The sequence below is a fragment of the Gopherus flavomarginatus genome, chromosome 1, assembly GCF_025201925.1.
Source record: "Gopherus flavomarginatus isolate rGopFla2 chromosome 1, rGopFla2.mat.asm, whole genome shotgun sequence".
NCBI lineage: Eukaryota > Metazoa > Chordata > Testudines > Testudinidae > Gopherus > Gopherus flavomarginatus.
This window is the reverse complement of record NC_066617.1, coordinates 143,314,860-143,325,130: the sequence shown is the minus strand read 5'-3', so window position 1 is coordinate 143,325,130 and position 10,271 is coordinate 143,314,860. Positions and strand designations below refer to the sequence as shown.

At 49.8% G+C, this 10,271-nt stretch overlaps 1 protein-coding gene across 3 annotated transcripts; it reads left to right on the top strand.

Moving 5' to 3' along the window:
* The first annotated feature begins 318 nt into the window (after positions 1–318).
* Positions 319–7,959, top strand: NECAP1 (NECAP endocytosis associated 1). Of its 3 annotated transcripts, XM_050966381.1 has the most exons (9): positions 319–514; positions 1,336–1,356; positions 2,708–2,808; positions 2,964–3,068; positions 3,419–3,500; positions 3,962–4,070; positions 4,178–4,364; positions 4,952–5,057; positions 5,395–7,959. In XM_050966381.1, the coding sequence occupies exons 1-9, from the start codon at positions 417–419 to the stop codon at positions 5,441–5,443; spliced, it is 858 nt and encodes a 285-aa protein (XP_050822338.1). In that variant the 5' UTR covers positions 319–416; the 3' UTR covers positions 5,444–7,959. The 3 variants fall into 3 exon arrangements, with proteins under 3 accessions (XP_050822338.1, XP_050822347.1, XP_050822356.1); XM_050966390.1 differs by lacking the exon at positions 1,336–1,356 and having other exon boundaries at positions 320–514; XM_050966399.1 differs by lacking the exons at positions 319–514; positions 1,336–1,356 and adding an exon at positions 1,375–1,998.
* The last annotated feature ends 2,312 nt before the right edge of the window (positions 7,960–10,271 follow it).

Sequence of the window (10,271 nt, the reverse complement as noted above, 5' to 3'; positions counted from 1 at the left end):
AGGGCCACGGCCCATTCTGCCAGGAACCAAGATGGCCTCCTGTGGTTGCTCCACGCTGCCCGTTTCCAAAATGGAGCAGAAGACGAAAAACCGAGAAGGTGCCAGGATTAAATATGGCGACCTCCATAGCTTCATCAGCCCGCTTCCACCATGGCCACGCAAAGGGGCGACCAAGCTGCCAGGATCCAAAATAGCGTCCGTCACGGCTTGACGCGACCGACTGGCAATATGGCTGCCCTCTGCCGGTGTAAAGCTGCCAGGACCCAAAATGGCTCTCGCCACAACTTCAACGGGCCTGATTCCAACATGGCCGCCATCTCACACCGAGCAGCCTTTGCCCTTAACAAAAATGGCGGTCGGAAGCGCACCCTGTTACTAGGACCCTTCGCTCCCCCCGCTGGGGTCTCAGATCCGAGATGGCGGCGGCCGAGGCGGAGTACGAGTCCATCCTGTGTGTGAAGCCCGATGTCAGCGTCTACCGCATCCCGCCGCGGGCCTCCAACCGGGGATACAGGTAGCGGGGCCGCATCCTGCCGTGCCCTGGGTGAGCGGGGCCGGCGTGTCCCGTCCCGCTCCCTGGGGCAGCTTCACCCGCCGCCCCCGGCCCGCTTGCTGGCCCCCGTCGCGGGGGCAGGGCCCTGCCCGCCGGCGCCCAGCGGGACTGTCCCGCGCTTCTCTCGTCCCGGGGGCTCCGCGCTCCGAAAGCCCGGGGGGGAGACTGGGCTGCGGGCACGGAGGGGGCGCTCGGTCTGGGGGCGCTCAGCCCCCCCCCCCACACGTGGGCTGCGCAGGCCCCTCTACTGGCAGTGCTGGGGCAAGTGAGCTCCCCCGCCCCTTCCGCCCCCGCGGGCTCTCCCTGGGCAGGGCTGGGGCGCCTTTGAGAGACGCGTGTGCTGCCCCTGTGTTTGCTGCACTTGTTCTCTGGATAAATGGAGCCTCCTTCTCTCCAGCGGTTGCCCTGCCGCCTGGCAGTCTTCAGCAGGCAAACGAGTAGGGAGAGGGAATCCTCCAAGCTATTTCTTCCTCCCCCTCCCTCAGATTGTTAAAATGAGGAAAATGCAAACGAAGCCAACATGTCTTTGCTATTTGTAGATGTTTATTTTCCCCCATCTGACTGGTTAGTTTCACTGTCCCAATGCCAGTAGGTTTCACTTCCTAATGCTTGTGTCATAGGCAATGTGGTGTTCGATTTTCTGACACTGCAAGGGAAGGAAAAATGACTCTATATAAAAATGGCACCTTACTCAACAGTTCTGCTCCCTGTGTGTGCTCTGAGTCATACAATACCTGCTCTTTTCAGTGACAAATACCTTTTACCTTCCATTATCCCTGCAGATCCAGGACAGCTACAGAAGAGTGAGCTGGATTCTGTTCTGGCTCTTGCACAGTCACAGATTTGACTGGAGTCAGCATGACTTGTTCTGCATGAATAAGCAGAGGGTTGGTGGGCAGATGCTTCTGGGTACTAGTACCTGCGCTGATCCCCTCTGGCCTTGAGCAAGTCAACTGGGGCCTGACTTTGAGGTGTTGAGCATCTGCAACTTCAGTGGCTTCAGCTGGAGTAGTGGTTGCTCAGCTTTTTCGAAAATCAGAACCAAAATCAGTCTCATGCTCTTCATTTTATGGATGGAAAACATTCTTTCCATGTTGCAGAGGTTTGGGGATTGACTAGCTGATTTTATACTGATTGTTTTGATTATAAAAATCAAATATTTAGTCAAATTCCAGGGCTAACTTATGTCCTCAGTTACACCTGTCTACTTTGGCAGACATCAAGAGTGAATGGGCTTAAGTAAAAGTTGAGCTTACCTTACACAACATCGCTTCATAGTCATGTATGAGCCAGAAGGAATTCATCTTGACCCTCAAATCCCGGGATGAGTTTGCTGGGCCAGCAGTTAGCAAATCTTTCTCCTTGCCTATGGATGGACCATATGTCATCTGGAATTGCAGGACATGATTATCAAACTCTACAATGCCATCCTTACAAAGTCACTGGTGTGACTGACTTACACCTTGAAGTGCAAGTGTTGCTAGCCCTAGTAATTTTTAGCTCAAGCGTCACTGCAGATGCTATTCCCGGTCATATAAATGTATAATCTGGTCTCTGAAATCCCTTAATTGCTTTGCTTAAGTAACATCCTGCAGCAGAGAGTTCCGTGGTTAATGATATGGTACTTGGATGTGTGAAAGTGTAACTTCCTTTTTAATCCATTTTAAACACACTCTGTTTAATTTCAGAGTGTCTCATTGTTTTCCTGGAACAGAATGGGGTAAATAGCAATAACAGTGTGGTTTCCTTCTCTAGGCCATTAATCATTTTTACAGGCCTTCCCTGTTTCAATGCAGCAGCCTTGTACTCTGAACATCTCCTTGGACTGAACCCTTTCCCTTTCCCTTGTCTGTACCTCTAACAACTTTCGATGCCTTTCTCTGGGTTATTTCTATTTCTGCCTGCACAGGGGAGTAAATAAAGAAAGATGGGCCATCAGAGTCTCCTGTGTGGAGCTAATAACAGCTGAGAGAAATTTGAGAGTTTGAGACTTGTACTTAATATCAGAAGAGATGTGAAATAAGAGAGCAGTGGGTGCTGCAGAACTGAGATGCATCAGCTGAGCTGTGTGGGAAGTGCAGAACAGGAAGAGGCTGCAGGGCAGGCCTGAGGTGCTGTCAGTGAACATACCTTGCTGTTCATTTCCCCACCCAGGGCATCTGACTGGAAACTGGACCAGCCGGACTGGACAGGGCGTCTCCGTGTCACGTCAAAAGGCAAAATTGCATACATAAAGCTAGAGGATAAAATTTCAGGTAAGGCAGGGTGAGGGTGTGAGATTGTTTTATGACTGCTACCTCTGACTCACCCTAGCGGGGGCGCCTTAGTTAATAGCTTAGTATAGCAGTTTTCTTTGTGGGAAAGAATGCATGGGGTTCCTTTCCTTAACTCCCTGCCCTTTATCCTCCAGGGGAGCTCTTTGCTCAGGCTCCCATAGACCAGTTCCCTGGCCTTGCAGTGGAGACTGTGACAGATTCCAGCCGGTACTTTGTTCTCCGAATTCAGGATGGGAATGGTGAGTAGAAAGGGAAGATGCTATGTGGTGCAGCAGGGAGTGTGCCATGGAAAGGCGAATACAAATGAGGTACCTTCTGGCCAGGGCAAAGGAGATCTGGCCATAGCTTGTTGACTGAGTTACATGGATGCTAGCTGCCCTCTTCAGTGCTGGTGTGTGTTTGGAATGGTGAGGTGGCTGGGCAGTTTGTCCATGGATGGGGCTGCTGCGGGGGATTGCAGTAGGCTGAGCAGGTCTGTGGATTGACAAGTGAAGGTATGCGACATCTGGGCGAGGAGTGGGTTGATACCTTGGGCTGATAAGGAATCTGCAAGACTTCCCCTCTCCTGCTGACATCTGTTTCCCACCAGGGCGAAGCGCTTTCATTGGCATCGGCTTCTCAGATCGGGGTGACGCCTTTGACTTCAATGTCTCCCTGCAGGATCACTTCAAGTGAGTCCCATCTTCCTTAGGGCATTGTTCCTCTGCCGGTATGCAGCATGTGGTGGGTGCTCACCCATGGCACCATGGGGGCAGGATTCCTTTGGGCCCTGGTGCAGCCCAGCTGTGCAGTTTCAGCAGTGGCAGTTGACACTGTCAGCCAAGGTATGGGCTCAAAGTTAACCTGGGTCGCAGAGTTGTTTTTGCCTCTGACATGGCGGTCTCCCAATTGGTGCCACTGCAGGGCAGGAATGGGGTGGTTGGGATGTACTGTAGTGTTAAAGGGACTGTCCTTCTGGGGACATGTAGCTTGAACTTTCTGCTGCCTGTCTCTAGTGCTGACACTGCAAGGCAGTACTGGTAATAAAGCCAGACAATGTGTCCCCAGTAGAAAATGTCCCATGATCCCTTTGAGGCCCCCATTCATCAAGGGCTCTCAGCTGCTTCTCCTTTTCTTCCTTCCTTGAATCCAGATGGGTGAAACAGGAGACTGAAATCTCCAAGGAGTCACAGGAAACTGTCACACGCCCCAAACTGGACCTAGGGTTCAAGGAAGGACAGACCATCAAACTAAACATTGGGGTAAGGATCTCCCCAGCCTAGCCAACTCTGAGCCAGGTGCCATCTCCAGGCTCACAGCTGTATTCCACTAGAGAATCCTCTTCAAATCCATTTCGGTGTCTTTACAGAACATGCCAACAAAGAAAGGAGGGGCACCCAAACCACGTGCAGCTGGATTGGGGGGGCTGAACCTGCTCCCACCTCCTCCAGGTGGCAAAATCACAGCCCCTCCAATCCCTCCCCCATCTTCAACAGCCATTTCCAACCATGTGACGCCGCCACCAGTGCTGAAATCCAGCAACATGGGCAATGCTGGTAAGTGCTTAGTATGGATGGGAGGGGTCACCAGCACAGGACAACTTATTCTAGTTCAAACTGGAATTATTTTGGGGAAGTTCTGTGGCCTGTGCTCCATTCTGACCTTGAAATCTGTGAATCTCTCAAGCCTATCAGTTGCGCATTTGGTCACTCATTTGCGTTCAGCCCTGATCAGTACTAATGTAAAGTAGTTCCTGTCTGTTCAGTGGCTTGTGTGAAATGAATTGGTGGTCTCAGTCCTCTGTCTTTTTGGAGCTAGTGTTCATGACGCAAATGATGAGGCTGCTAGTTGTAATGGTGGGAAAGTATTGAATTGGGTCACGAGGATGGCACGCATCCCTGAGGTAGTTGCAGCAAAACATAGCTGGAAGCATGGTGGAGACCCAGCAAGAATAGCTAGTAATACAGCCCTGGAACCTAACCGTCACTTCTTCTGAAGGCAGGGTTGTCTCTACAGGTGATCAATGTATTTCAATAGCAGTGACCTTGCAGGGAGGAAATATCCTATAGGATAATGGTATTTAAACACTGTGAGTCTGTGTATCGACAATTCTGGGTATGTATGTATTTCTTCCTGCCCTCAGATATCCTGTTAGATTTGGACTCTCCTGCATCCATCTCTAAGGCACCAGCACTTGCTGCTGTTCCAGCCAACACAGACCTCTGGGGAGACTTCAGCACTGCATCCAGGTAACTAGCAGGGAAGGAGACAGAAGACAGACTACATGAGAAGAAAGGGAGCACTACAGGGCAGGACTGAGGAGCATTGGCAGGGCTGTGTGGGAAGCCCAGCACCGGAATAGCAGGGGGACTGCAGGGCAGGTCTGCAAGGCATTGGCAGGGCTGTGAGGGGAGGCGGGCTGCAGGGCAGGTCTGAGGGGCATTGGCTGGGCTCTGTGGGGAGCTCAGTACTGGAAAAGCAGGGGGGCTGCAGGGGAGGTCTGAGAGGCATTGGCAGAGCTGTATAGGTGGGACAGCAATCCCAAGACTGGAGCTGTACCCTCTAACAGTCCTTTTGTCCTTTCAGCGCTGTTCCCAATCAGGGTCCTCAGCAGTCCAACTGGGTCCAATTCTGAATGGCAAAGGCAGTGGAGTGGGAACAGACCAATGACCAAGAGGCTGTAGGGGCATCAAGTGGGATCAGAGGGTTCCAAACCTCTCAAGACTTCAATCAAAAATCCTGGACAATCTTTCCTTCTAAAGTTTCCACTTCAATTGAGACTGATTTTTTTTGATCTCACAGTGAAACTGCCAAACCCTGAGGGAACCATCTCAAAATTCCACCATGTGATAGCTAGGGAGATGAAGGGAGTTGTATCTTCTCTATCCACCTGGCTATTGAGAGGTGCATCCTATTGTTTCTGAGCTGTACAGGGAAATCAAGAATCCGTAATGTGAGGCCCATGAGGAGGGTTTGAAGTTGTCAGAGGCTTTTGTGTTCTTAAGCTCTCCCTCTGGCAAGGGCCAGCTCCCTCCTACTGTTAAAAGCCTTTCACAGGTATTCTACAGTAAAGATCCAGATCACTACAGCTTGGCTTGCAGGGCTGAGGGCTGTTAGGGTTTCATGCAGCCTTGTTTGGGGCACTAGTTTGTATTGATGGGTTAGCTATGACCCTAACATAGGAACAGCTAGGAGATTGGAGCAGTCTGCCTTCTCTCTCCCATGGAACAGGATCTTGTGCATTAATCCTTAATCATGGCATGTCTGTCCAGGCTGAGCCATAACCACTCTCTTGTCCTCTCTCCTTGGTCTGATATGCAGATCTTCCCTGTGATGGGTGTTCCCTGTGGCTTTGCGGGAGGAGACACAGGTCCATTTATAGACCAACCTGCCTCTGGGCCACAGACCTGACACTTCATGATCATGACTTTCTCTTCTTGGTTTGTTCTTTTTAGAAGCTGATCCTGGTGCTGCTTCCCTCCCTGCCCTCCCAAAGCACTCTCCTGTTTCCCTCCTCCGCCACTGAGATCTCAACATGCCATTGAGCTGTTTTAACTGGAAGTATGTAAAAACGCCTGTTTTTATAATTGAACAGCCATGCTAGTGGTGTGGCTGGTTAGCGACTGGATTATCCCACCTCCATCAGCACTTCATCTCCCTAGCCTCAGCTGGGATATGTCCTGGTGAGACACCTGCATCTGGCAATGCTGTGCCGAAATCACTTGCATTACAACAGTTTCCCTGCGCCCACAGATAGCTCAGGCTGCACTGAGGGAGGGTGGGAAAGGGACAGATCCCATAGGACACCCCCCCACACCCAATCTGTTTGGGGAGGGATTGATAGCAGGTGGGAAGCTGGCTGAACCCTGATTAGGGTCATGACATATGAGCTATGACAGCTAGGCCATTTTGGAAATGGATGCTCTCTCCTTGTGCCCCCCCCCCGTATAATTTTCCACTTGTGGGATTTATTTGCCATGATGACTTAATGTGCTCTGAACCCCCCTGTCCCTCAAGCCCTTCTTAAGGGCATACAAAGTCTCTTGAGGCAGCGGGGTCTTGTACCTCATTCCTTGTTCTGTTGGGGAGGCTCTTAAAGCCTCTTGCTTTTCATTTCCCCCCTACCCTGCTTCCAAGTAGCCATGCAACTCCACTTGCTAATCTGGGTCATTTTACAGGGAAGCCTGGCCACCTACCCACTTCCACCATATGGGCTTCAGTGGAGTCCCTAGCAGAGCAGCCAGTCTCCCCAACCCTCCTGTAGCTGGGATCTGCTTTCTAGAACACTAGACATGGGCTTTGCAGGCAGTAGGGGTCTTCTTGTTTGTGACACTCAACTAGTGGCAACACGTCTATCCTCAGATGTACCCTGGAAGCACTAAAACTTTGCTCACTGAATTTCTGCCCTCCACCTCTAAAATCGCAGGGCTAAAGTTCTAAAAGGAGAGCTGCTAATTGGGCACTTTTGTACTTCCAATTGGTCTCCAACCCTTTTTCTCTCTTCTCCGCTGTTGCGATTGCAGACTACCTCTCTGCAGGCTCGCTAGTCCTGAGGGCATTGAGAGGCCAATTGCACTTGGAGTATCTCTAGGGAGCAAAAGCTATTTTGGAGAGACGTGTGGGAGTGCCATGTCTCTGTAAAGCTGCTGCAGTTCCAGTTTTGGAGGTGGGGACCGGACTGCTGGTTTGGATGGATGGATTTTAAATAGCCACCTATTCCTGACCCCCAGCTGTATTTTCCCCTCTTGATATTTGCTCCTGAATCTCACTGTTGATATAGCTTCCTGTCTCCGAGGCTTCCCTTTCTCCTATGAATTTGTTACATGGATGAGTGTAAATCATTAACCCCTTCCTCTCCTGCTGTTCCCTACCCCAGGCCATGTGCCCTGGCTGTTGGCTCAAATCTTCCATATCAGTGGCAGGTCCAGTCATTTCAATTATATATCAGTTTCCAAAACTAAGGAAGTTCACAGCATCAATTAGCAACTAACCAGGAGCCTCTCCCTCTGTGTAATGTCTTAGCTAGTATTCTGGAGATAATATATTATGTATTTACAAAGCTGAAGAAGCAAAAATTAAAGATGTATGTATATAAAGCATAAAATGTACGGTGCAATAATGGTAATTAAAAACAAGAAAAAATTGAGAAAATGAACTCTCTCTTAAATGAAGCGACAAAGAGTCCTGTGGCACCTTATAGACTAACGGAAGAATAGGAGCATAAGCTTTTGTGGGTGAATACCCACTTCGTCAGACGCATGTGTCTTAAATGAAGTGAATTTTGTGCTGGGGCAGCTGCCCTCTTGACCATACTGCATCACACTAATGGTTCATCAAGTCCAGCATCCTGTCTCTGACAATGGACAATACCAGAGCTTTATGGGGAGTGTACAGAGCAGGGCAGTTGGGTGATCCACCTCATACCCTGCCCCCTTTTCCCCCCTCCCCACACTGCCACACATACAGGGCTTCTGGCTGTCAGAAGTTTGGGGTCATCCAAGCATGGGGTTGTGTCTCTCACTACCTTGTCTAATAAGCATTGACTGACCTATCTTCCATGAACTCATGAAGTTCTCTTTTGAATCTGATTATGCCTTTGGTCATCACAGCGTCCCCTGGCAATGAGTTTCACAGGCTAATTGTGCGTTGTGTGTAAGAGTATTTGTTCTTGTTTGTCTTAAACCAATGGCAGGAGTATATAGTAGTTGAAGTGCTTTAGGATGAAAGGCATTGTGGGGAATATTTCTCACTGAAACCCACTACCCTTGTGCTCCTGCAGCAGTACCACAAAGTGAAGCGATAAACCTCTGGCACTGAGCAGCCAAACTTCATGGTGTGAGAGTTCTTCTGCACTCCTAGAACATATTCAGGGGAAAGGCTAGTAACGTGTTATATGTGTTGAAAATCTTGACGTAGAAATGAAAATGAACAGCTATGTTAATGCTCTGGTAACTGTTAGAGGGAGCTAGAGACTGTGCTGTCTAGGTCACCAGTAACTTCAACCCAGATCAGTATAGATAGGAGCGGCTGGGAACAGTTTTCTATGGTGGCTGATTTGAAAGGTGTTTGATGGCTTTCAGTTACCAGGGGGGAGACATGTCCCATACCACAAAATGCTTATTTTCCCAGTGTTAGACATGGCAGAGAGGCTAAGGATTGGCCTTGGAGGCTACGCACCCCTGCCGATGTGGGGAGTGACCTTCTCTTAGTCTTGGTGTGAAGCATGGTATCAGAGGTGGCTGGTAATGTAGTCCTGCCTGTTCTGTGGGTAAATGCAGGCTTATGTACAGCAGCTCCTTTCACCAGAGTCAAATCCTCATGGAAGTAACAATGCGGGGAGGTACTAGAAAGGGGGAGAAAGAAGGATTGGACAGAGCAATATGGGAATGTGTGAGGAGGAGGAGCGCAGGGAAGAGGAAAGGAGATCCTACTGCTTTGGTAGCTTTGATCTTGGTTTTGCATGTATAGCAGCATGGAGGAACTAGTAAGGGAACCAGTTTGAATTGCATCATCTTGATAACATCCTATAAATCTGCCCCCCACACATGCATTATGAGCAGGACAGGGAGACAGCTCCTCTTCTCTGTTTGCAGTGAAGAGGGTTTAGTTCTGGCATTAGGTTATTGGTGCAGTGACCCTATGTCAGCACCTCCCACTCCCCCTCTCCCACAACTTGCATTGCAAATGCTGTCTTCTAACCCCGCCTAAGCAAAGGGCTGGCTGTTAAGACCTCCTCCTACACATGATGTTATACACAGCAGCTCTCTCCAGATGAAGGATTAAGGCTAGGCCCTTGACTATGAGTCTTTGATTTGATCTGGTTATCTCCCAAGTACGATATTTATTTTGTACTGCAGAATGAACCAGCAGGCTTACTTGGTCTGCTGGGAATAGCTGCTTCTAGGCCCATAGCAGTGAACAGAGAAGCTGGGTGGGAGGTGAGCCGTTGCATTGGCTGAATGAGAAGGGAATGCTACCACCACGAACATGGGGTCTGAAAGATGATGTGGGAGAGTTTGTGACACCTGGGCAAAACTAGGACCTATAATTTGTAAATGGTTCAACTCCGCTGGTGGTAACTGTAGTGTAGCTGGGCATTTTTCCCATTATGTCATCTAATCCTGCTTTGGGCAGGCTGGGCAAAAATACCCAAGTCCTGGTTCCACCCCAGCTTCCGTGGTTGATGCCATCAGTAGTGCGGCATCGGCTGTGAATTACAGGCACGAATTTTCTGGTGCAGGACAAGGTCTTGGGCCTGCACTGAATAGAATTTCTGAAGGATGAGAAGAGGAAGACAATTCATAGTTCTCAATATTCAGACTGAACTCCCTTCCAGCCTGGGACCAATCTCCCCAGTTCAAAGTCTTTGTCTTCCAGAGGATCTTCCAGGTGTTGAAATGTGTTGAGTGGGGGGGAGAGGGGGTGACTTGGGGGTCAGGCAGTCCCCATTGCATACGTAACCT

Coding starts and splice junctions, on each gene's coding strand:
- NECAP1 (XM_050966381.1), top strand. CDS start 417: ATGGCGGCGGCCGAGGCGGAGTACGAGTCCATCCTGTGTGTGAAGCCC. Junction 515..1,335: donor GCCTCCAACCGGGGATACAG/GTAGCGGGGCCG, acceptor TTATCCCTGCAG/ATCCAGGACAGCTACAGAAG. Junction 4,071..4,177: donor CCATCAAACTAAACATTGGG/GTAAGGATCTCC, acceptor GTGTCTTTACAG/AACATGCCAACAAAGAAAGG.